This window comes from Strigops habroptila, chromosome 6 (assembly GCF_004027225.2).
Source record: "Strigops habroptila isolate Jane chromosome 6, bStrHab1.2.pri, whole genome shotgun sequence".
Taxonomy (NCBI): domain Eukaryota; kingdom Metazoa; phylum Chordata; class Aves; order Psittaciformes; family Psittacidae; genus Strigops; species Strigops habroptila.
In genome coordinates, this window is record NC_044282.2 from 851,643 (window position 1) to 879,080 (window position 27,438).

Sequence of the window (27,438 nt, forward strand, 5' to 3'; positions counted from 1 at the left end):
AGAGATGAAGTGTTCAGTTGTAATGCAGGAAACCTTTTTGCCTTGTGCTACCGTATTGTGTTCTCCCCTAGAGAAGCCCTTCAGACATTTCTCAGGCACCAGAGGGCATATTTCCATTAACAGACTCAACCAGAAGTGAAGGATTCAACACTCTGTCCTCTCTCTTCATTCCTACGGGCAATAGCCTGTGCAGCACACAGGCATTCCTGAATCGGCTCTCACAGGACACACAACACTACAGGGGGAGCATTTCTATGGGAACAAAGCGAACAAGACTTCTGTTTTGCAAGGGGACATGTCACCTCCCTCTATCTCTTTTAGTACAGTATGATGTCAAAACTTCATTTTAATTGACACTGAAAACCTGTTTTCTCTGTGCCCTTTAATACTTAAGGCAACCAGAGTAAGACTCTCTATAGAGAGCAGGCGTAATAAACAGTCAAGAGAAGAAGGGGGAAAGAAGAACCCACACTGTTAGCTGTCTGGAATTTATTATTTTTAATACAGAGAAGTCACAACAAAATATTCTCTAACAATACACGCAAATGATATCATAACCAATTATTTTAATTTCATCAACATTCATTTGCTATGTACATATTCTTCCATCTGCAAAAGTGCAATCAAAGAATGTCTCAACAAGAAACCTTTATGGACAAGTATATTTTTGAGGGGTTTTCTTACCAGTGACCTTACAACAACATGTTTGTCCTTAGTTACCTGGTACAGCAAAATGAAGAGTACATGGGAAAGAAGGAATCAAAAAAGAAAAAAAAAGAAAAAAGGAGAAGAAACTGGGTTAGATGCCTCCCTTGTAGGAATATTCCCCATTTTCCCAACTAAATTCATTATGAATGCAATGCTCACTATTGGAGATGTTAATGGAAATAGACTATAGGATAGTCTATGGGCTGGCTATAGAATACGGTAGTTTTAATGACTCTGCACCATTAGGCAGAACAAGAATTTCAGGCTGTTCACCTTGGTAGATGTCAAATTACACATCAGCATGTAAAAGATGTCCATCATGTTAGTTATGGTTATCAAAATTTAATTTTAAACATTCTACTGATGGATTAATTCATTTTTACACATCCAAAACATGAAGTCTATCTAAATGCAAGCCTCTCCTATGGAAAACAGAGTTAACTACTGGAAAGAAAAGCATTTGCACATGCAACTCCTATTACTATCACAAGGAGCATCGTGCACTTAAGAAGAGTAGAATGAACCTCCGAATCCAGAGGAATGTATTCTCGTTTGCAAACCCTATTTCAGGCACAATTTAATCTAACCATAGGCCAGATTAAAAAAAACACACAGCATCAGAAAAATGAAAGGTAATGAAGAATAAACTTTAGCCAAATAAGCTAAGCAAGGAAATGGGGAAATCATTTCCCTTTTGACACATTTAAAAGTTCATGACAACTTCCAGTGCTCATCAAGGCAGAAAGCAAACCAACTGCAGTCTAGTTTAACCTCTGAAGCAGCCATTCGGTCTCAAAAAAGTTACCTTTGCCTTTACATTTATGCAAAGCCCAGCTGAAACTCTCACGGCCAAAGGGCGGGCCTGACTGCTTCACTGGCATCTGATGCATGTTACAGAAAATATTGCATTTTGCAGTAACCGAAGATCAGTTTTCGGTACCAGCAAGAACCAGGGAAAGCATTCTCTACAATTTACTTTGGAGTGAAAGTTCAGAGGAATCTTTCTGTAGCTCAGCTGGTTTCCATCGAGGATCATTTTTACAGTGCTACAAGTGCTGCAAGCCTCCAGTCGAGAGATGTGTTTTGCAAGAAAACAGGCATTTCCTCAAGTGGCAGATAAGATTCACTGAACAGCAGAATTAAAAGGAAAAGCTGATGGAGAACCAAATTGTTTTCTTGGATAAATTTGTACATAAGTCCTTGTCACTGTTAAGACTTTAAATATGCTTACCCCTTCCCATTTGCTCAGTCTGCTGCATTCTGCGCTTTAACTTGAACATACTGTACAACCTTGAATACAATTGTGTTTTTAAAGCTAGCCGAATTCCCTTTTTCCATGTCTACTCATTCTTGATTGTCACATATACATGTCTGGAGAGGCACCTAAGTACTTAAAGAACAGAATGATAAATTAAGCTACTCTAAGGAAACTAAATAAACAAGTATTTAGAAGGACTCCAGATCCCACATCTCCCCTATTGTGTGCGTTGTACCATGACACCTCCCCTGTCCGAGTGCATAAAAAGTGGATACACAGCACCATGTAGCCTATGCGGGAATTAACACCCTAGACTCACAGCATGAGTGACTGGCACTCACGAGCAAATGCTACAGTAACAGATGTATCCTTTAATTTTTCTCATTAGAGGAGCTGTGTCTTTGCTGTGTGATTTCAGGCTGCTTGAACAGCCTAGCCATTGTCTATCTGGCCTGGTTCTCGTGGTACTGCCAGGCAATGCGACTCCAAAACTTGTCAGCCACCTTAACTCCATCAAGTTGCTCAACGCACCATCAAAGCTGAACAGCGCATCCTCCCTGAGGAGTTAATTCAAATTATAATTTGATTCTTCTCCATAAGGGAAATCTACACTGCACAGCTAACCAGGTTTTATCTGCTAGACACCAGCCCAGGTATGCTTAGGCCAGCTCCTGCTCCTATGGGCAACAGTTACAGTGCTGGTCCCACTGCAACTGGGCTTGGCGTAACTTGGTTTGTGGTAGCCATGTCAGGATAGTGTTAGAAGTCTCTCAAAGTTCTTCCAAGAATTCTCTTTGAAAAGGAAACATGTTTTCCCCAAACCGTCACAAACAGGGAACAACTGCACAAAACCCCAAGGATGTGCTCCAGACCCAAAACCAAGTCCAGGAATGAGGACAGAAGGAGGGGAGTGCCAGCAACGACAGAAAACTATCAGAGCCTGCTAACATCGTTGTTCAGACCAGCAGCAGATCACCAGTGTAACTGTACGAGATAGGCAGTCCAGATGAGAACACCATTAACATGTGCTGGTTGGCTTCTAAGGACATTACCGCTCAAGTTAGCAGTAAGTCATCTGTACCAACATAAGCCCTCTGTGCAGCTTCAGTATTACTCGAAGAGTGGCTAATGCTAGAAGGAGCTGATTCCGCAGTGAAGACAGCCACGAAATAAAACTGTGAACTTGGCATTTTTATGCAAAAAGAAACATGGATATTCGCTTCTAGTTTTATGTGCACATCAATTTCTTAACTTAGGAGAAAGCATAATTCTCAGACCAGCATATGAAGCACTTGTTTGGCATCTGACTTCTTTGTTTTTTTTCCCAGGGTGGCAGAGTATCAGGGCCATTTTCAGGATCATGATTTCAACAGATACACTCTTTAAAAAGATTCTAATTTGGAAAAACAACATAAACTTCAGAACAAACAAAAAATAATCCCACCTTGTAAACAGAAACAAAACCGACACCTCTCAAATGGACAAACACTCCATAAACACACTATGGAGAAAAACAAATTAAAACCCAAACCTCCTGTAAATCTCAACTGGCTTGAGAAACCAAACAAAAGAGTAATGACCTATTTTAAAAATTTTATTTAAGGAAGGAAGAAATGCGAACCAAGAAACAACAACTGCAGAGTCTACAGAGCCAAGCCCTCTGATACAAATGCACTGCCTAATGCATAGTCTATTCCATACAGCACAGAGGCATGTAGAAAGAAAATACGGCAAGTCTGCATAGTCTCCAAGTTTTTAGATCCTGGACTTAATGCAACTTTGAAAGACAAAGGTCTAGAAACTAATCGTTTTAAAAAGCGATGCCATATTTTGTACTCAGTACCTCTCAGCTCTTAAGGTCTGACAGCCCAGATCCCGCCTCATAGTCCTCCTTCCACACCAGCCACACCAGTCTGCAGTAGGCAGCAAAGCCCCAGCCCCAGCAGACACATACAAACACATCTCCATTCAGCTCAGCCTGTTCCTTCCCTAAAATGGCTGTGAAGAAACACCTTTAAGTAAAGCATTTTAAGACCACCAGCTTGTTTTGGTATGAACAGATGAGCCGGCTGGGCACAATGATAGCCCCGGTGGAAGCAGCACTATTGCCCTATGGTCCGTCAGTGAAGGCAACACACATCAAACGCACATGGCAGGAAGACACCATGCCAAAAAAATAATTCATTTCAAGATTGCATTTTCTGGCATACATTTACATTCACTTGTCACGATACCTTAGTTTACCCCATCTCAGGAAATCTGAAAGAAAGCCTACTCAGGCAACAGGCAGTGCAGGGCCAGCTCCTGTGCCCATGGGAACCGATGCAAAAGGCTGAAGGAATTCAATAGTAACAGGATGGTTTCTTTCCAGGGATTTCCCATTTCCACTAAGCTGGAGGGACAACAGCCCCTACACAATTACCCACTTTCCAACTGGACATATTTCTCTGTCCTGCATGTCTCCCCACACCCTTTCTATAAACTGTATTACAATTATACAAAAAAATAAACCCAAATCATTTTTAGCTGAACTTTACCCCACACTTGGGATATATTCAAAGGCCATTAAATTGGCTTGCCTCCAACCTTCACAGAGATCTTGTCAGGAGGATTCTGGTTTTAACAACATGTGTATATACATATTAATATGTACACAGACAAAGAAGCTGCTCTTTCAGTTAGAAAAGAAATTAAATTTCATCACAGAATGAATCCTATAAAAAGATATGTAATAAAGTTGAAATACCCATAAAATAGCTATTACTAAAGCAAAGCTTTCGTCAATAAGCCTCCAAAACTTTAAATGAAGAAAATGGCTTCACGAAGTGGTAGTCTAGATTTCCACAGTGAGGACACTGCTGGACGTTGCTGTATTCAGAGAAATACTGCATGCCAATCCGTACGTCTATTACTGGCTTACCACAGTGCTTACAGTTCAGTCGAGCCTGTAAGAAAACAAAGAAACAAACAAAAAAAACCCTTTTGAAATAACCAAAGTTGCTGCTGAAAACAAGGGCCTCACACACAGTCCCTGCCCTGCCCTCCCTGGCAGGAGAGGGGGTAAATCAGAAAACCAGCAATAGCGGGATCTGCTGGTAAAGACACTCCTCACCAGGACCAGTAACTCACAGGCATACACAATGCTCTCCACATGAAATACCACCACCGAATTCCGGAGAGTAGGTTACATCTCACTCTGACTGACAGAAGCTAAAGAATTTCAAAGTTTATGTATGCAAATGATTGTTTTGTGTTGCTTAATCTCCAAGCCAATTCCTCAATCCCCAGCACAGGAAGTGCTGTCTCAATAAATCAGTAATGAAGCCCCAAAGTGAAGGGAAAAATTTTACATTTGTGCCATGCAATTCAACCGTTTAGGTTGATGTTTGAACATGATCTATGAAATACATCAGCATTTTAATCTTTTGGCTTAACAAATCTATAGCTCAATCTACTTTATCAGCACAGCATGGTATTGTATCACTTTAAGTATCTATTTAAACACTTATAATACGTATCAGGTTATACAAACTAAACATCACTTCAAGGACACAAAGTATTCTACAAAATCCAATATTAACTGGGTGGATATGAGAAATAATTAAAGGTCAAGGGTGAGGACAGACAGAGCTATTAATGTTCAGCAGTAACAAAAAAAGCAAGTCTTCAGAAGAAATCTAGCTGAGAAACCTAGCCCAGCTGATGTAAAGAAAGCAACAGGCGGTGTGAAAGCTCAGCAGGCCATTTGAAACACGCAAAAGAAGCAGAAGGGATTTGAGACTGTAAAAGAGTTAAAGAGTAAAGGTAGCAAATGATCAGTGGGGGCCTGAGCTGCACCATCGCTTAAACTCACTTAAAGCCCAATACACTAATGAAAGCTTCAGCTCTTCACTGTAAAGAGCAAAAAAATATTTTCTATGGCACTCTTGATTTAAGGAATTTTCCTGGGATAAGAAGAAGAAGAAACTATTAAAGCACTATTACTGTTGAGACAAAACTCAGAAAGAAACAAACCACTAGCTCCACAGCCATCTGCTCTGCTTGAAAAGCAGAAATTTCAAGAAATACAATCTAGTACGGTATGGATTTGTAGGATGTTTTTTAAGCAAAATCTTGTTTTCTCCCTTGCTACTATCCAGCATATCAATAAGGTGCTAGTAACCTGACAGTGGCTGCAGTTCATTACCCTACATGCCCGTTTGTGATGTGTGATTAAATACTTTGAAATAAGGTATGCAATTATTCAAAATAAAATTAGCAGGGCAATAAATTATATACCATATTTAAATGTCATTCGTCTGTATGCACGGAATCTTCTGTAGCAATCATAGTGAAACAATAATGCACATTATCTGGCAATCACAGTCACTGCAGCTAATGATTTCATAGTCAGTTCTATTACTTACCATGTACTGTCACACTGTCCATTAATCACATAATTAAGGCTCTTGTATAATGAGACCTTAATTCTTGTCTTGCACATTCAACAGAAGCAATTCAGATTTAAATTTGCTGGCTTTCACAGAGCTAGCATATCAGCATCAGTGGTTTATCTTTAGAAATCCCTATTTTTTAAAAAAGGTTACAGTCTCAAGAGGCACTAAATTTGGAGGCAATATCTCTGTCTTTAGTTATAATCGTTGTCAATGTCATTTTAACCAGCAACGCATTTTGTTAAGTATGTTAAATGTAAAGTAAAATGGCATTTCACATACTGACAAAACCACATTTTAGATTGCTCTGAAGCACACACATTACCATGAAGCGATCACACTGAATGAGTGTAACTTTGCAAGGCTCGGGTCCTAAGCCAATAACACCACCGAAAGCAACAACCCTCTCCTGAGCATCCTAAATGGACCACTGAGCTGTTCCCAGACAAATGCTTTTTTCCATAGCTGTCTACCCCTACTTGCACAACAAAGTGCTCTGCCCATCACATGGACAATTCTCTTGTATGCTGATGATCCTGCTCCCTCAGGCACATGTCTACTCTGCAGTAATCCTAAGCCTTGGATCCTTCTCACTCAAGGTATAGATTCAGTGAGCATTTCATGAAAAATAAGCTGCTGCGGGCTGTGGCAGACTAGCATCACCAGAGTCAACCACAGCAAAGATTAAGGAGACCTGGGTAATCTCTAAGCACAAAGACACTTTAGACCTTTCCATTCCCTTGGCTTTTTTTGTTACAATTACAGTAAAACACAATTCAACCAACTAAAAGAAACCTGTATACATGAAACATCTGCTGAAAAAGTGCAATTGTTTTTAAAATACTACTAGAATTATACCTGATGCCAAACATACTTGCTAGTGATCATCCTAAGCAGCAGATTTAATTGTGAATACGTTTAAAGGGGCTTTATTTAAAAATATAAGTATTAACTACTGACCACTGCACTGGCTTTTGTCTAGCTATAGGCCATTGGGCCTCATAAGTTAAGACAAAGGGACAGGGATTTGGTCAGCTCTCTTGTATTTGCACTCACAGGTACAGGCTGGAACAGGACTGAAGAAGAAAAAGGAGAAGAGATACATAAACCTTGGCTTTACTCATCATCAGTTGGAATTTCACCTTATGAGTCTTGTTTACAGATGGTACTAACCTGACAACAGGGAGATGCTGCCAGAATATCGTAGGTATACATAGTTCCCAGCTGATGCCAGCTTCCATCCCATCGGGACTTGCACTTAATGCAGATAATTTTGTGAACCCCTTCTAAGCAGTCTACGCAAACAGCATAGAGGTGCATAAGCCTTCCTGTGGACAGGAAAGACACTTCTTAAGGAGACCAGAACAGAAGATTAAAACAGACATTTTCTGCAACATGTTATCGGCCCAAGAATGATACAAATCATACCTTATTAAAACCTTTTTTTTTTAAAGGATAAATAATAAAGTAAAAAATGTTTCTCTATGGAAAATACATAGGGCTTGACTGAAGCTATTTTTCATATATGTAAAACTCAGGAATTAGTCATCACCCTGACCACCCTCCCTTCCTCCATTTGCTGATATAGTTTAGCAAAATATTTTATAAAAGAAGTTGCTGAAACTCCATGAACAGATGCCAGGTTAAGCTACATGATCGGCTGCAGTGTTTCCAAAGCTAGGATTGTGCCTAGCTTCATCTCCACCTGACAGAAAAAGTGGAGAAGCGTTGAAGCTTATTAGCAAGCTGGGTACAGATTCATTTAACAACTTGCCAACATCTTCCAGCAAAGAGGGAATTAAGGACCTGATATTCCTCATGGAAAAAAGCAACAGCCAGAAGAGCAATTTTCTTTCATGTACTTTTTTTCTGACCATTAAGTATATTTAAAAACATTGTATGTATTCCACATACACAGACTTTAACATGCCATTCAGAACTACGCATCTATTGAGCTCTATCATGACCTTAGGCTTTGTATGCAGAACCACTTTCAAAACCTGAGTTATGCTGACTTCCATAAAAATCAAGTGGCTCAGACTTGAAAATGAAGCATTTTCTCTCTATAAATGTGTCTAAACTCACCAACGCAAAACCCAAGGCGCAAATTTCACACAAAACAAAAAGTCCTACATAAATTACAGAGATCTGTCACCTAGATTATGCCCAATTTGTAGTGACTGAATTGATTTCTACTTTAGTAGTTGGCTATTAGAAGTGGGATGACACAGAGTACTAATCTGTAATATACTATATTTTGCACTGCTATATAAGACAAAGCTAAGAAGTGCAGTTACAGATCATCTACAAAACAGGACTGCATATAATATGTGTTTATTTTGGATTGTAATTTGTGCTCTTTAGCATCAAAATACTGAACACATCACAACCTGTAATATAAAGAACACACTCATCTTGTACCTCTTCTACATAAAAGGGAATCAAATATTAACAATTTATGATTAGTCCATACCATACACTTTCAGAATTAATGGTTTGATTTTTAAATGTGTTTTGTTTTTTCAGCCAGTTATTTTAGAAAAATTAGAAGAAAAAACAGATTCTTCCTAAAATATATATACAAAATAAACTTGCTAGTATGAGCTGGTAAAAATTGAGTTATTCCACACTAGTGTGTTCAGCTCTAGAAATTGTGATGTGATGAGACTAAAGTGTAAACATAATAAACTCTGTTCCTAAAGCGAACACAGAGATTGGAGATTGAAGACATTCAAATAATTCCATGCACAGAAGTTTTGTGTTGTGCAGGAAGATAAAATAATATTCCCCGTCTGAAGTTCTGCACTGTTCCCGCACGTTAAAACACTGTATTCCCCTACTGCTTAATTTTTTTTGTATGTAGGAAATGAGGCACATGATATCTTAAACATGCCTGAAATAAAAGAAGTGATTTTGCATACTGAAGAGAAAATAACACCCTGGAACCATACCTTAAGCTTAATTTCATTTCAAAGAGTACTTCTGATAATAAACCATTTTACCCAGGACAAGAAGGTAAAAATTTTAACAATTAATTATTCACAGTACCTTGTCTGAGCAAGTTTTTCAGATGTATCACCCAATGGGTAAGAAGCAATTAATTAAAAGACATATTTTTGCACAGTTTCATTCTTAGTGGGAAACTTTAACAAGTGATGAGTTTTGCTATTGCTAAACCAGCTCTTAGTACTGATGAAATCACCAGCACATTGTGCATTCCTCCCCACCAAAGCAAATAAGCATTTTTATCTCACACACATCCAGTCTGTTTATCCTGGAGCTTTTTTTAGTTTGTATATTTGCCTATTACTTCTTCTCCTTCAAGTACATTAGGCAAGACAAAAACAATAATGTTAGCATGAATACAGTTCAGTGACTTAGTGCACAGTGATTTAAGGAAAGAAAGAAAAAAAAATACAGTTTGTTAAGCAAAGGAATGTTGCGTAACATGTATTATGACCATGCATGGGATATAACAAATTTACTGAAAGGAGAGAAACTGAAATGTTAAAATACCTCTCGTTAGTGCCTTCCCAGCACCCTTTTTGACATATTCTACATTTTTGAACACCCAACTATGAATACTTTATTTGACTTACTTGAGCCATGCTGGCTGCAAGCAGGCTGCAGGACAGGCATGTTTTGCCATGTACCACCCTGATCACTTAGTTTGGGGCACAGCTTCCAGCAAGAGCTGAAGCTCATCCTAGACCACATCCACTTGTTTCTATAGGAGGAGAAAAGTAATACATGCCTTGGTCTCAACTCAGCTTGGAGCTGGGACATGATCAGAATGCAATCCAAACAGACAGGAGTTTGGAAAGAAGTCTAAAACCCTCACTAAGCCTTTGCTCCTTCAACCCACCATATTAAAAACTTACTTTTACTATGTCCAACCTCTCCAGGCCAGTGTTAACATACGCTAGACTATAGTCCTTTCCATATTAAAAAAAAAAAAAACAAAAATAGTTTGCTATAAAACAAAACCGATGTTCTCCAGTCTGAAAGCAGATGAGAGGCATTTCACCTCACCAGCGGTACAAATATAACTTTCACCCACACTGCAGCACAGCACACTTTAAGATTGTTTAAATGGTTGTTGCGTATCTTGGAGTAAAGCTCACAACAGATAAAACAGCGCACAGATGCTGCAGAACAGATTGGCTGGAAAACCTTCCCACGATCTACCTAGAATCCAGATGAGAAATCATTTAGTTGTAAATCGAAACACAAGGCATGGATCTTTCTACACAGCATTTGCTTTTGGTAATTCCTCTTAAGTGTTTCAATCTGATCCACGTGATTAATTTGGACGCGACTTCAGGCTCTACAGAACTGCTTAAAATTGCAGAATTGGAATGAAAACCTACAAGGGGGAAAACAGGGCACAGAAGGCAGTTCCATCATTTAATGAAACCCAGCATGACCAACAGACAACCTGTACCTTGAAGGTGACAGGGAACATCATATTCAATCTCATCGTGTCTCGATGGGCTAAGGAACAGGGTCCCATCCACCAGCGGAAACTGTTCAAACACTGGTAGCGCCCTGTGGCATAGCGCACAGTTTACAACGTTCCTATGGCTGGCACTAAGAGCAGCAAGGATGAACTTCCGAAGGTCCTCCCCTTGGCCCACCTGGGCATCATCTTCCATCCGCACATGGAAAGTATTCAGTTTATGCCTGGGAATGTGAGTAAGCAGCTCAGATAGATCGAGCCTTCTCAAAAACTGCACAGGGGCATCAAAGTGTCCTGATCGATGTGCTTGCAAGCTAGCTGCCCCATAATCAAAATGCGTGTTCCTGAACATGCCTCCGCTGGCCATGTTCTTCTTATGGGGCTCCAGGTGAATGGCATTCTTCAAAAACTCTCCTAGGTATCGGGAGGAACGAGGGCCACTGAAATGCGTAGGGGCAAGAATAGAGTAGCCCGTGGGGGGGGACTGGCCAGGAGAGACACAAGGCGAACGGACGGCGTAGCTGCTGCCCATGAGGCCCTTCTCCTGGGAGTTCTGCCTGTCCATCGAGTGCCTTCGCTGGATGTCATTACTCAAGCTTTTCTGCGGCTTGTTGGCTGGCCTGCCCTTTTTGGCCTCCTCTGCCGACTCTGCCATTGACCTTCCTGTACTCTTCTCCAATACAGACTTTTTCTTCTTATCATCCTGCATTCGCTTCACTTGGTACCAGTCAGTATCCTTCTTTAAATGACCCTGCCCACACCGACAGGAGCAAAAGCGAAAAGCTAGGTCATAGCCCTTCTTTGTCCACATGTTTTGGCGACACTGCTTTTCGTTCCAGCTCCTGGCTCTGCCAATGCAATTGAACTGGACGAGAATGCTGCTTTCCCACTCATAGAAGCACTGAAGGTGCATCCAAGTGCTGTACGGACAATGCTCGTTGTTGCATATAACCTTCTGGTAGTCATCCTTCTCCAGGTCCACTGGCCTTCCAAAGCTACAGATCAGTGGAGTAGCACAAGGGGCTTCTGTGGAAGATAAAACAGATGCATTAATCACCTAATAGCCCACTTATTGCAAGACTGTTTTAAACACTGTGCTAAACATGCATGTGAGCTCTTACTCATGATCTGTATTATCGAAGAGCCCACAAGCACTAGCTCTGGGTCAGGGCAAAAAGCAGTCTTTGCCAGAAAAAGTTATGTACGTGAAAGGAGATATGGAAATGAGGGAAAAAAGAAACAAAATGACATTACAGCTTGTTTAATACTCAAAGCACCTCAGAAGCATTAGCCCTCCTCAAAGGTTTGTGGATACTGTTAACAAGTCCTTAAGAAGTGAGGAGAAAGCTTTGTGGATGTTTCTGGAAGGTTGCTTTGAAGCCTGAGAGGCAACATGGGGAGAACACACAGATGTTTGTTTGAAAAACAAGGAGGCAATACAGCCTGGCTTTGCAATCACAGGGAGAGGCAGGAATTGATCTTTTCTTTGGGACTGAGCAAGAGACAACAGCTACAGAGAGAAAGAGGAAGCAGAGGACTTTGAAAAGCAAGACAAATAGCTTATGTTCCTAGTACAGAAAGGAGGGCCTTTGTTACATTGCTTAGGCAAATCTAGACTATACTACCATCACTGACCTCCTGGACAGCTAAATTTCACAAACCAAATAGTCCTACAACACAGACAAGTTGAAAAAAACAAACGCCACGTGTTACTAGCGGCAAAGTACCAGCCTTTGCTATATCCTTCAGCAAAGAACAGTTTATTTCAATTATCTCGTGCAACAATGTTAGCTTCTAAACAAAAACGCTCTACGAAAAATGTTCTGTATTTACGGAGCAGTGATGTTTTCCTGTGTCTCATCAAAGTACCGCAGACTACGTATGACTCCATTTGCGGCTGTTCAGTGGTAGCTGAGAGGCAGAGAAAGGACAGGAAATTTTCAGTTGGAGTTTCTATTAATCTTAGGAGTTTCTAATTATGAAGTTTTTAGATGCTTACTCAAGTATTACAAATATTTCTCCTCTGTATTTCTGACTTCCTCCACTTCACCAAAAACTACTACTACAACAGGGCTTGGCAGGCTGCCTTTTCACCTCTATATTGCTGCATTCAAACACGAGCAGGTTTCTTCAGGGTCTTTTGTGCTCAAGTGCCATCTCACCCCATGCAAAACAGAGCAAACAGCTCCCTGCAGTTTCCCAGCCTGAGCCAGAGCTCCAAGACTTGCAAAAGAGTTAACACCAAGCCTTGTGGAGAGAGGCTGCTGTGATCCAGGGTTTTCTTTTTCCTTAGGACTTCAAATTTATCTGATTAGCAGGCAAAAACCCCATCATTTGGTTGCATTGCTTTTAGTTCTGTTCTTGTCCCTGCTAGCACAAATAATCCAACACAATTTGCAGATGTTATGCTGCTAGATTTACTCAGACTCTCATTAATAGACTTGTCCATCCTTACTTGTCCTACAGCAGCAATACAAAAACTACTGCCAGAAGGTAGAAAGAAAGAACACGCCATGCTTTACAACAACAGATATTTGCCATGCTAGTGGCTTTGCCCCTTCCCATCGAGTTTTTGTTAAAAGGCTATGAACAAACAAACAAAATCTTTAAGGTTGCCTTCTGTAAACTCAAGATGATGGTAGCTCTTAAGACTTATTTATCCAGAAGAGACAGGCACAAAGAACACGAGAAATTTTTCCCAAGTCATTTCCTGCAAGATACCACATCTTCACCTCATTTCTCTGCCTCTATTTCTAATGCCAGAAGTGGCATAGTTGCAAAGAGAACCTTCTGCAACATCTTTCCTTCAGGGACTGGTCTATAAACTGCAGGCAAAGCACGTTCCCCCAAAACATTCTCATAAAGCAAGAAAAGCCTATTTCATTTCAAAACATGAACTTGTTCAGTCAATAAAAACAAATTACCAAATCGGAGAGAACAGAGATGAGAGGCTTTCCCTAGGGACTCTTTAGAAGTTCCTTCTAGACATGTGACACCGATAATCTTACTATTTGTCTCAGGCCTATGAAAAGTCCACTAAGAACACACAAATTTTGAGATATCTGTGAGAAGCATGAATTTTATTGCCTACCAATGACTAATCTCTCAGCCTAGAGAAAAGAAGGCTCAGGGGAGACCTTATCATCATGTTCCAATATTTAAAGAGTGGCTACAAAGAACATGGAGACTCCCTTTTTACAAGGAGTCACATGGAAAATACAAGGGGTAATGGGCACAAGTTACTCCTGCGGAGATTCTGGTTGGACACAAGAGGAAACTTTTTCACAATGAGAACAATCAGCCACTGGAATAATTTTTCCAGGGAAGTGGTGGATTCCCCAATACTGGACACTTCTAAGATTTGGCTGGACAGGGTGCTAGGAAATCTAGTCTAGGTCATGCTTACTTAGAAAGGTTGGACCAGATGATCCTTGAGATCCCTTCCAAGCTGGTATTCTATGATTCTATGGCTGTTTCTTTCATCATCATACTTAGGGTCTGAAAGTATAGTTTGCAATTATAGCAACCTTACACAATTTTTGTCAGAGAAGCCAGTTAAACTGAAACCATTAAAGGCAAATCATCAGAAGTCAGATGTGCAGCAAGATACCGGAGGAACAGATACGAACAGTTCTCACTTACTTACACATTTCCTGTATTCATCTATTTTGGTGCATATTCCTTTCCACTACTGCCAGAAGGCAGGAAGAAAGAACATGCCAGAAATCCATTTATGGGCCCCCCCGTGTTTCAGAGTGTAAATGTTCTAGCAGTTGCAGGTATAATTATAGCTGACAGCAGAGAAAGCTACTATACAGACAAGTCTAGAGATCTCCGCTTTAGAATAAAAGCTTTACACTTGTTCATCCAAACTGCTATAGTTAACTGACTAAAAAAAGAAGAGTTTCCTTGATTAGCCTTTGAACAATGTTTTTGGGTTTGGATGCAAAAACATATGATCTCCAGCTCCCTTAGAAGCTCACAGCCTCTTCATTATGCACTGGGTGTCTAGAGGCTGCTGTAAAGGTGACTTTCAACAGGTTTTTTCCCCTTTTTCCTGGTTGGTTAATAGAAGAACTGTGGAATGGGATATTCTCCAGCTTCTCCTTGAGAACTTACAGATGCTACATTACCTGAGGAACTTCTCAAACAGCATAACTATGAGCAGGAAAAAGCTTTGAATTTTGGACAGTGATGTCATTTTCAAGATTTAAGTTAACTAGGTGACTAGTAGATGACATTCCTTCATCTGATCTTCTATCTACTCAGTGGTGAGTTGGCTGGTTAAACTATCGCCATAGCAAAAGCAGGTCTAGAGTAGCTACAAGAAAGCAACGGAATGAAGAGCCATTCACCATGAGAAAGACTCCACTGAATTGTCAAATGGCGGCACAGAGATCACTCTGGAAAATATCACTGCTAAGAGGAGAAGATGGTTGCTACTCGCCTCTTCTGGGCACGCACCTGACATTTCACTGCTGCCACTAATACTCCAGAAATACACCAATAGGTGTCTCTGCCACATCACGGTTAATGCCATGCTAGCCAAAGCCCCTGATACAGTTTTGTTATTGCAAAGTCTGCAGATTTGGAGAAGGCCTTGATAAACTGCTGCAGTATTGCCACAACAGAAACTGAAGAGCCCAGCACGGCTAATGAAAGTTGTGTCAGCAGAAAGTTGTACCGCTTCTGTAGTATCACTGCATTTAAGAAAGCTGAAAACTCCACTACCTGAAAAGCATAGAGAAACTTCAAGCCAACATTTGGTCCTGCCTAATATTTCAAATTCCAGCAGCTCTATCTGTACGAAACAGGCTCTGCAGGACTGAACATCCCTTGCAGATTTCTCTCCATTCATGTCTCCTGTCAAACATAATCATGCCACATCTTTCTACATAAAGAATAAATGAGAGAAAGAAAACAAAGCAGTTTTTTGGTGCATCTTTCCTAGTTGACAGCAGCAGATACACCTTAGGAGCAAAAGAGACTACATTCAGGTCACTTAGTATGGGAGCCACATTAGCAGATGTGACGAGCTCTTCCCATCAATTCACACCCTTGAAAGCACTCTGGGTTATTTAATCATTTTATAAATGAGACAAAGCACCTATTAGAGAATTACAAAACTTTAAAAATTCTTGTTATCAAGCCCTTCTATTTCCCATTTATTAGAAATGTATTTTGAGATTATTCTTCATGAAGTCAGAGCTAGAATCATCGTCTTAATGTTTTATGGTAACAGTAGGATTACTGTAAAGAGAGACAACAAAGGGGAGTAAATAGAAATTCACGACCAAACTGCCCATCCACACTTGCAGCCCCAAGCTGGTTTGCCACCTAAATATAATTGGTTTCCAAGAAGCTAATAGCTCAACAGATTTCTGGTTTCCAAAGTTGTGAAACTGAACTTCAGAAAAATGAAAGATTATGAGGTACCAGAGCGGCATCCATTCTCCCAGCAGACCTTTGTGAAATAATGCCTAAATGACCATAAAAGTACCTCTATTTTGCCTCTCAGTTTCAAGATGGTTTTCACAGCCTAAGAGAACAAAACGAGACAGCGTGCAATTTTGTGTAACAGAACGGCATCAACATTTAGACACAAGTGCACAGCTGTAATAGACAGGCTGCCAAGCTGCAACTGCAACTGCATGCTGCTTCTTTCAAGTTATGTTTCCACATAAAAAATAAATGTTTTCACATATTCCGCTGTAGTGATTTTGATCAGTAATTCAGAAAATAGTTGCAAAGGGCAGCACATAAATGTTCTCTAAAACAGAAATAACACAAATAATCCAAACAAATGTACATTTGAGCAAAGGTAGCTCATTGTTTAAACAAGGTTATGTTTTATGTTTGACAGAACTACCATAAAATTAACTTCTCTTTCAAAAACGAAAACATGACAGAATACTGCAAAGGAGCTGATTTGGGTGTTTGGCTTTTTCTCAGTTTTTTCTTTCAGGTTTATAAACATTAATAAAAGCCAGGAATAGAAACAGATGAGATAAATCATCTTCAACAACAACAACAAAACCCCAACACATTAACTGGTTTCTACCTTCAAAAAAAAAACAAAACAAAAAACCCAAAACCCCAAAAAACCCACTAAAAAACACAAAACAAAAACAAAAGCAAAAGAAAAACCAGACAGAGGGTACATGAAGACCACCCTTCCTGTTTTATGACCCAGAAGAAAGCAGCAGAACAACGGCTGCCTGAGGAACTTGCCTCTGGTGAAGTAAATGGAGGAGAATGTTGTTTACTCCTGTTTACACACCCATCATAAAACCAAAGATGCACCCAGCAAGCCAGTGCAGTGACTCCATGGCTTCAGTTTTGTGACTGCTCTCATTTGTTCCAAGCCCTCAATGCAGACGCCTAAAGCAAAATTCACTCTTCCCCCACCACATTCCCACATTATCTATTGTGTTAAGCACCAGAGTTTTTCAGCCAGTGGACAGAAACAGATAATTATTTCCTGTGCTTGCCAGCATAGGTTTCAGCTCACCACCCAGACTTGCGATCGCTGTTGAAGCTCAAGGGAGCTGGTGAGGCTGGGGGCAGAGGACAGAGAAGCGTGGCAGCTGTTAGAAGAGGCAGCCCTACTGTCACCTTAAAACAACTGTCAGGTGACGGCAGGTTGTTATGGATCTGGAAGAAGAAATTACTAAAAACAGCCCACAAAGAGGTAAGGTCTTAGCACTGGATCAGATGCAAGACCCTTACCATGGCTTGCTTTTCATCTACCATTACTCTAGCATGTCATCATCCAAGCCAAGGACACTTGCCAGCACATTGCCTAGGCCAGAAGGGCACCTGTGGGACACACACTTTGCAAAGCAAGCACTTTAACCCCTACTACCACTTTCCGATGAACAGTGCTCTCTTCACAACCCTACACAGCCAGGAATTGTTCACTCTGCCAGCCTGAACCAGAGCTGAGTCATTTCTGCGGAAGGCTACTCCCTACCAACCATCTGCATGAATCTTCTGAACTTCCTCTGCCATCAGCATAGCTTTATTTTAAGTGAAGTCATACAATATTATTCTGCTAATACTGTAATGCAGCTGTATAAAATAAACCACCACCACAACAACAAAACAGCCTGAACAAAGAACTTGGACTAATTATTCAATGTGTTTGCTTTGGTGAACCCTGGAATACAATCTAATATTAAAAAGATTACCAAGACAAAACAGTATTGCCACACATGTAACTGGTTAAACACGACAAATAATAGAGCAATACAGAAATGATCAGCCACCTTCCTAAGAGCCTGAATGCAGCAGGAAGAATGCAATGGGAAAAATGTTTCACAAGTGGATCCAAAACGTAGGCTTGGATCTTCTGTGCAGCAACAATAACAAGTAACAGCCAATAAACAGTAAGAGAAGTCTTTCAAAACAGCTTGGCTCATGGCATATATATTGGTAACACTCACTGATGCTCACTGATATCTCTCCAAAACTTAAGCAGTCTTTGCAGACCAATCAATATGAAAGTTTCCAATCATTCTCCAGTAAGGAGGGTGAAAACAAGACAGCAGTACCTGGCAAGCCACCTAAAACACAGGCTTTCTTCTGTGTCACAAGACTGCCTCTTATGTTCTTGGAAACAGAAGCCGATGTCGGCAGTGCATCTTCAGTGAGCAGCAGACAGAGCTCAGGCTGGTGGGACACCCAGCACAGACCCACCTGAATCCCCCTCTCAGAGCCACCGGCTCCAGACAACCCCCCTTCACAATGGGAGTCTGGCTGATAGCTTTCCACATGTAAGCACCTACTATTGACACTTACGTGCCAATCTGGAGTTCAATCCTTCCCCCCCACCCCAGGACCAAGTAGTTGCAGCAAATATTTACACTCTGAACGGACTAAAAGAGAACAAAGCCATAAGCAGCCCAGCTCTCCTTGGAATGCTTACCCCCTATGCAAGATGTCACTAGATCTATTAGGTGAGTAGTCACATGAAGTGATCACCTTCCCCTAGAAAAATTTCAGGTAATTTGGAGCTGCTAAACCCTAGTTCACCTGGGAATTCAGATGATGGGTCTCCAGGAGGGCTCAGGAGGTGCTAGAACCCTCTCCATGCACTTCACTTACACTGACTTCATGCTTGGCCTCCCAGGGAGTCTCTTCACAAAAAAAAAAAAAGGCTTAGCAACTACACAGCAGTGGGAAGATGCCACGGAAAACATGAAGACTCAACTCATACCTGTCACATTAACACCTTCTAACTTACCACACACTCAGAACTAGTGCCTGATTATGAAATCAGCAATTAGCATGTGATAGAAAGTCACAGAATCATAGCATCATAGAATGGTTAGGGTTGGAAAGGACCTTAAAATCATCTAGTACCTACAGTACCTACCCCCCTGACGTGGGCAGGGACACCTCCCACTAGACCAGGTTGCTCAAGGCACTGGCCTTTGAACACTGCCAGGGATGGAGCAAGTCAGTTATCTGTGGCTCTTATTCAACCACCCACTCCCAGCTCTGCCATCACCTCACCAAACTAAGTCAGAAAATCAAGAGTGGAACTATACAAACTAAGGAGGATAGGCACTTACATGTGCACAGTAGCTTTGAGGTTTGCTTACACAGCCATCTGTGCTCCAAGCTGGACCAACTGCCTACGCCGCTTAAACCCATCATAAGAATTCACATGTTCTTGTAGAAGTCACCATAATCTGTACAGTTATCATCTTGTCAACTTCTTTCCATTTAATACCTGTTGTCCATACACAGAGAACAACTCAATCACCAGTTTTGGCTTTTGCTTAGGGTTTACAGACCCCATCTGCACAGGAGAAATCTTGCCCTGATTTGTGATGTAATACCCTCAATCCAATTGAAAATATCACCAGTTTACCACACCAAAGAGAACAGGACTGAGCCTCTACCTGTATCAGCACCAGCACAACTAATGCCAATGCACTCCTGATGCTCCCGTGTGAATTCTGAGTTGGCTTAACCAGGTCAGGCAACTACTGGTCCTCCGTGCCACAAGTAACCATGCCTGGGCCAGAAAGATTTCTCACACTCCTCAGCGTAGGGCGGATTTTTCTGGTGGCCTCTATTATGGTGAATGAAGAGATTAGTGACTGTCTCAAGACTGGTGGGCATCTACATGTTTTGAACAGTGGCTGTTGCTTTGTCTGCGCATGAACCATCTCACAGAAAAGCATTCCCCCATTAACTTCTCTCACTGTAGCCTTCCAATAGCTTTTAATACCTTGAAATGTTACAGAAAAGCAACCCTGGTGCCTCAAGAAACAGACAGCCTAATACTAAAGCAGACTCTAATGCACCTGCCCTATCAAGTTTTCAGTGGCAAATTCTATCTCACACTGGGAATAAAGAGATAACTGTGGCAAGCAGTAGATGGCCCAATACCAAGCACAGATGTAAACACCACAGGCTGGATTTGCCCAGATTGAGAGCCAGCTAGCCACCAGACCCAGCCCAAAAGCACAAGTAGGGAGGAGCAAAAGAAGAAAAGGTTGAATCAAGTGATATCAGCACCTATTTTAGTTTCAAGTCTAGGGATGTTTGAGCCATTGGTCTATCCTTCTCAAGTTTCAGTATTACAGACAGTATTTTTATTTCCCAGGCTAAAGGGTAAAGGAGCTGGAAGAAACTCAGTGGGAATCAGGAGACGCAGTAACCCTAACCTGCAGTACTCAGCATCTCTGCAAGACAGCAGCTCCGGCATGTGGAGCCGTCAGTTCCAATAGACACCTCCCTCATGATGCTGTGCTGGCTCCCAGCCCTGCCCGTGTGCCATCTTTGGCATCTGTGCAGTACACAGAGACCTCAACTGTACACTGCTCCCAAAATGCGTATCAGTAGCACAAAAGTGGAGACCGGGAGTGCCGGGAACACTAAATAGCCAGGTTCTGATTGAAGCCACCTCCTCTCCCAACATGCATTCAAGATAGGAACAACAGCAATATCCCTCTCAAGCCTAGGAAGGAGGGCTGACAGACTCTACCACTGCAGGAGAAACAAAGAGATGAAGGTTAAAGTGAATGCTCTCAAGATAAATGTCACTAAAGTCTGCTGGAAAATCCCAGTACTCCACTTAAAATCCCACAAGCTTCCAAACGGAATTACCCACTCCAGTGACTAGATTACTGCTTCAAGAGACCTCTCTGAAATTATTTGAATTTCCACTAAAACTGTTCAAAGAAAGCTCATGCTCCACTAATGCTGTTGTAATTTAGCCACCTTGAAGATTAGCTGGGGTATTTTAGCCTGACCCAGATGCAAGGTTTACCTCTGTTTTTTTCCCCTCACATACACTGCAGGAAGAAAAGCTAAGAAAAATGGACATCTGCCAGTCATCACAGTACTTTAATATCAAAGGATGTCTAAATATGCAAGGCTGTAAGCGAGGCTGACAAAAACTTACAAGTATCTCCAAGGACTAGAAATCGTTTTGTCACTACTTGTTAGATCACTGGGAGGAAAATACGGGATGAGTACAGGCAAAGTAAAGCAATCAGTTCAAAAACTGTATTTCTTCATGTGAGACCTAACAAACACCAAGCCTAACCCTTACTCATGCAAGCACTACACTTGAGCAAATGACTAATCACACGAACATAGAATGCTGTCAGGGCACCGATAACCATTTTGATAGCAAATAACTGTTAAAAAAAAAAAGGGTGTGTACGTGCTTGCATGAAAGGATAGAATTCACTGTATTCAGTAATACCACAGACATGATTCAATTTGCAGAGATTTGCAGAATACGAATTGCATTTGCTACAAAAGCATGTAATTGTATAGTTTCAAAAATCCTAAAACTAACATGAAAGTCTTTTCGAACACAATTTGCATTGATAGAGACAGTGAAATTTGCATTCAATTGACTTCTGCAGTTAGAAGAACTCAATGGAATTATGAAGTAGAATGGTTTCCCTTCAGAAAATTAACAGGTATTAAATTTTGTAGTCACTGCAACAGAATAGAAACTTAATTTTCCAGGTGGTCTCACTGATATCAATAGAACTCCCTCAAGCTAAGCAATAAGAAGGTGCCAACACTGAACATCACTAGAGTGCCAAACTGGAACTGCATGTTATACGCAGCAGGGAACATTTGATAGCAAATATTAATCCATGCCTAAATACTACAGCAATTTGTGCTCTAAAAATACCTTTTTAAATATTGCACTGAGAAATTTTTTGGCCTTCTTTAACTATCCCACCTCCAGGATAGCATCTTTTTCTTTTTAGTAAATCTTAATTGTTGGCCACACATTAGTCACTGTTGTGCTGACTGATTTTCTTCTTCATACACTTGTCCCACCTTAGCATTTTCATTTGAAAGTAACCCAGTTTTACAACTCTGTGAAACCCAAGTGAGGAGTGTGCAACAGCACCGCTCGCCATTTTACACCCAGGTAACTACAGACAAGTTCAGAGCCCAGCCAGTGCGATGGGCACTGCTCGCACAACCCCGCGGCTGCCGCGCCAGGAACGCCACTCCTGGGAAACTGTGCTCCAGTGAGACCTGCAGCAACCACCTCCACCAGCTCCCCCACAGCCTTTTCTCCCCCAAAGACTGTCATGCCCAGGGATCCTGTACAAATCTGACCTCTGGCCACTCCACCTGACAAGCCACCAACTTGCCAGCTCTGCCACTTTTGCAGTTTAAGGGTTCTCCTATGCTGGAGGGAAAAAATATAGTCTTAAAACAGGGGCCAGTGCACTGTAGGACAGTGATTTAGAGACAGCTATGCCATATTTTTTTAGTTTAACTTAGCTGGCTCTAATGAACCCCAAGTTTACAGGGAAAAGCACAGATAAGGGGAGCCAGCTTCTCCTTTTTGCTCATCTTACAGCGCTAATGCTGGAGAGACTAGAATGACAAGGACAAGGGGATGAAGCAAGATGGTAAGACAGCAGTCAACAAGAGGAGGAAGAATATTGGGGTCTCCTGGATGATGAAGCCAAAAATGGAAATAAGGCAAAGAAAATGAACAGAAGAAAGAATTTTAGGGTCAGAAACAACTATATGTGGAAACCAGATCAAGGAGTTTGCATGATAAAGAAATAAAACAGCTGTAGTCAACTGTTTAAAAGTGCCCAGGCTCAGCAAGGTGGAAGCAGAGAAGGAATCTGCCACCCAGAGCCCCTCAGATCTGAAGTAAAGCTTGTGGATTTTCCTCTTCTGCTGCTCAGAGTAAAATATCCACAAAATGTCTTGCCCTCTCACACTCGCTTATGCCTGCAGATTAAGGTAACCTACTATTGCCATTGGGAATGCTGGTAACGCACAACGCTGGAGTCAGTGTGCAAGTGCACAATTCCACGGAGCTGCTGGTATAATTTTAGATGATGACAGCTCAGATTTTCCAGTTTGGTTGAGAAAAGTAAACCAGAAAATTAGCTAGAAAACTAAAAATTTAGTAGGAGTATCATTCAACCATTCTGAAGGCAGGGGATCTAAGAAATGAGGCTTTCTGTGACACCACATTTTAGTTTCCCTGTGCACTGTGATACTGTTAAATTAGTCCACATACCTCCCCCTACATGACCTGTCGCTCATTCTTTGGTCAAGACAGATTAATCTATCATATACAGAATTCCTGCTTGGTCTGATGGAAGAGATAGGAAATGAAGGCACAGCTACAGAACGTGAATCCTCCTTGTGAGCATCATCACAACAGTTCCAGGGCGAGACGGAGAAAAGCTGCCACATTTGGTCAGTGGTTTTGCTCTCCACCTTCCCGATTCCCATGTGGGAGTCTAGGAACATTCAGTTGCAGTTTGAGCTCTGAACATGCAAAAATTAACACACCGCCGAAAAACAGCATAAGCAGACGCCCTCTTGGGGCAGGGGAAAAATCAGCTCCCATTTCTCAATCATCATGCCAAAAATTGACTGACACTTTGAGGGAAAATTGTGCAGGGATTGAAACTAAATTTGTCAAAATGTAAAAGGGAACATCTTCCCACTGTAAACACGTGCTATAACAGCAGTTCCGTATTACATGGCACCAACAGTCAGAGCTGCATGGAGAAGCCCAGAGGAAATGAAAAATTCTGTTTCATTATGGCACATGGATGGGGGCAGAAACAATACCTGGACCACATAATGAACTGTGAAGACTTCAAAAAAATTATCTGAACCACTATCCCTTCCCTGAGTGAAGCAGGGTCCTGATGGGACTGCATAATTAGCCTGTCATACTGGTGTCGTGATGCAAAGCCAAGGTTTTAACAGACAGTCTTAATTTTGCAATTATTAAATCTGCTGCTTTCATCTCTGCGTTCTTCTGTCCTGTCACATTCATGAAAGAAAACAGGCTATGTTATTATGATCATCTACCGCTTTTCCAGGATAGAGTAGGAGAGAAGACACATGCAAATTACTCTAGAACAACATATGGTGATGATGCAGGAGAGAAAAGCGAGCCCAGGGATGCGGGACCCACCGGACCAGTGAGCCTGGGCAGCATGAGTCACAGCATGCAGCTGAACGGTCCAAAAGCAGCAGCGAAGAACTTCCTTGTGCCCAGCACACTTAATCCACAACCCAGAGAGGCTCCCACGAACAGGGCTGACTGTGTACAGCAGAACTCTATTAACCTCACAACTCACTGCAGCAGGCACCTCCTCCATAAACTGCTTGGTGATCAAGTAACCAACCATAAGTGCACAGCCTCTTACGAACCTCTCGAGCCTAGTAATGGGATACTTGCCCCCAAGGCCCTGACTTTACTATATAGCTTCATTTCAGATTCATCAGTTTTGAAGACTTGGGGGAATCCATTATCATTATCTAATCTTTCCCTTGCACACAAGAGCCGGACTGTCAGCTCTGCAGCACGACAGCAGCAGTTTCTCCTTTCATCTCCTGAACCGAAACTGTTGAAAGCTTTGGACTTATCAGTGAGAAAACAATCTACAAAATGTCCAGCTCAGGATTATCTGATGGGCAGTAGCCGACACAAAACAAAGCTAGCAACCACATCCACTCCTCCAGCCTTTACGATTATCTAAAAGAAAGATATGACTAGATGCAATGATCCTGTCACAGCAAAGATGAGGTGTGCTGACCAGACACTTCCAGCAAATGCTGAAGCCAGTGTTGTACCTCTGTTGTGAGAGGAGTAGGGAAGGGGAGGGGGAGGAAATATGACAAGTGTCGAGGATGTTTCTGACCACTGAAGTCATATGGAAGCAGGAAGACAGAATAAAGGAGCATCTCATGTTAGCTCTTGGAAAGGCAGCCTCAACTTCAGAGGAAGCTGGCTAGCACTGAGGAAGGATACACAAGGCACCTGGGACACACAGCCTGACAGCTGAAGACGACTGACAGCCTGTCCAGCTAGCAAGCTGGACCGCTACCAGTGTTCACTGGCATCACCTCCAGCGGCATCTGCACAAGGAACACCAACCATCCCGTTGTCCCCATGGGGAACAGTCACAGTGGCAACGCACTTCTGCTTTCACTTGTGCTTGAGCACAAAAAATTTGGAAACACTGTTTCTCCTCACCCCAAAAACTAAACGAAAGGCAAGGGTCATGTATGAGACACCATCTGCAAAGGAGATGTCGCACGTATTACATCACCAGACTGAAGTCATAACAAAAATGCTCTAGAAATTCCTTAACTCCTGCTAATTTTCTTTTTTTTTTTTTTTTTTTTTGCCTTGTTCACTCGCTTGGAGCAAATAGTGAAGGAAAAAAAAAGAAAATCAACCAAAAAGGAAATTCTAAGCATTCTCCATGATTCTCTGGAGTAATACTCGTATAAAAGCAGTCTGGCAGTCTGCAAAGACCTTGCGAGCTAAAGTGATTCGTAATTAATTGCTAATATTTCTAAGGAAAAGTTTCCATTAAATAACACATGGGAATCAGACATTTTGAAACCCAAAGCGAGATTCTTGGAACTACCTCTGGCTGACGGCAACCATGCAAAACGACCGCCACAAAGTATAAAAACAGTTGTAGCTACCCTCCCACTTTTTCCAAAGCTCCGGGAGCAAAATGCTGAAGTCCAACTTGGGAGGGGGAAGAAGTCAAGAGTAAGGACTCTGCGCCTCGGTTTGTAAATCTAGCAGCTGACCGAAGACGGGGAGGGGAAGCGTGTTGGCTTAGCAAAAAGTGCAACAAAATTCTAGCCTACCTTTACTTTTAGCCTGAAATACCGTTTTGCAAGAAGAATGCCTTCAAACGCGGACAGCAATGCAAGTTTCTGCGAGAAAACACCTTACCATAATTGCTCCGAACCGAAAACCAGCCCGCCGACCAAAGGCAGCATAAAATGGTTGGTAAAAAGTGAGTGCATCACCCTGACAAACACAACCGCTGAAAAACGGCAAATAAAACGGACCCAAGAGTACGACTCCATTTTTAATCGTGCAGAAATAAAGTCGGGATTTTCCAGCCGAGCACCGAGTCAGCCGAGGCGCTGCCGGGGATGCGCTCTGGCCCCCGGCCGCGCTCCCGGCCACCGCCTCCCCGCAGCTGCGGCGGACGGGCGCCGCGGGGCGGGCAGCCTCCCGCTCCCTGCGCCGCCGCCGCCGCGGAGGCCCCCGCCCTCCGGCGGGTCAGCGGGCGGGGACACCCCGGCGAGCAGCCCCCCGCCCCGCCGCGCATTTCGGAGACATCCCGGCGGCAGCCGCAGCGGCGCAGGGCCCCGGGCGGCGCCCGCCTGTGTCCCCCCCCCCCGCTCCAGCCCCGCCACCGCTTTCCCCCTCCACACGCCCGCACGTCTCCGCTCTCCGGGCTCTCCCCCGCCGCCTGCGCCACCGCGGGAGGGCCGCGGGGCCCGGGCCGCCGCTCACCGCTCTTGACGTCTCCGGGCGCCGCGCCGCCCGCGGCCGCCGCGCCGCCCGCTCCGCCGCCCGCCCCGCCGCCGCCGCCCGCCGCCGCCGCTCCGGCTCCGCCGCCAGCCGCGGCACCGCTGCCCGCTGCCGCCGCGGCTCCGCCGCCAGCCGCTGCCCCGTTCTCCTGCTCGTCGCCGCTGCTGTTGGCGCGCTTGTTCTTCTTGCCCTTGCCGCCCTTCTGGTTCGGCATCGCGGGCCCGGCCGCCGCCGCGGCGGGGCGGGCGGCGGCGGCTGCGGAAGGCGCCGCCGCCGCTACCTCCGGCTCATGGCGGGGCCGCGGCGGCCGCGCTGCGCTGCGCCGCGCCGGCGGTGGGCGGCAGGGCCCGGGGGGCCGGGACGGGGAGGGCGAAAGGCGTGTCCCGCTCGGCCGGCCGCCGCCGCCCCGCTTCCTCCCGGAGCAGGCGCGGGCGCTGGCGGCAGCGGGAAGCGGAGCGCGCTGGGGAGGGCTGGGGCTGAGCCAGGCGGGGGGAGCGGGAGGGGCTTATCGGGAGGGGGAAAGCCCCGCTCCCGCCGGCACGGGGCGGGGGTCGGCGCCGGTGGCACGGGGCGCGGGGGCGGCAGCGCCTGCCGGGAGGAGGCCGAGCGCGCCCCGCCGCCCGGAGCCGGAGCGGGAACCGGAGCTGGAGCCGGGCCTCCCCTCCCCGCGGGCGGGGCGGGGCGGGTGGGAGCGCCGCCGCGGGCCGTACGGCGCCCGGGCGTAGGGCGGCGGGTTTGGAGCACGGGCGAG

General features: G+C 43.4%; 1 protein-coding gene across 1 annotated transcript; it reads right to left on the minus strand.

Annotated features, from left to right (window-relative positions):
* Window positions 1-474: 474 nt before the first annotated feature.
* On the minus strand, window positions 475-27,143 carry HECA (hdc homolog, cell cycle regulator). The gene is made up of 4 exons (XM_030489630.1): window positions 26,670-27,143; window positions 10,844-11,884; window positions 7,573-7,727; window positions 475-4,911 (listed from the first exon to the last, which is right to left on the minus strand). The coding sequence occupies exons 1-4, from the start codon at window positions 26,899-26,901 to the stop codon at window positions 4,747-4,749; spliced, it is 1,593 nt and encodes a 530-aa protein (XP_030345490.1). The 5' UTR covers window positions 26,902-27,143; the 3' UTR covers window positions 475-4,746.
* Between the last annotated feature and the right edge of the window lie 295 nt (window positions 27,144-27,438).

Bases quoted from the DNA above. Each gene is read 5' to 3' on its own strand.
- HECA (XM_030489630.1), bottom strand. From the start codon at position 26,901: ATGCCGAACCAGAAGGGCGGCAAGGGCAAGAAGAACAAGCGCGCCAAC. The intron at 11,885-26,669 runs GTGAGCGGCGGC...TATCTTCCACAG, and splicing joins GCCCGGAGACGTCAAGAGCG to AAGCCCCTTGTGCTACTCCA. The intron at 4,912-7,572 runs GTTAGTACCATC...GTTTTCTTACAG, and splicing joins CAGCATCTCCCTGTTGTCAG to GCTCGACTGAACTGTAAGCA.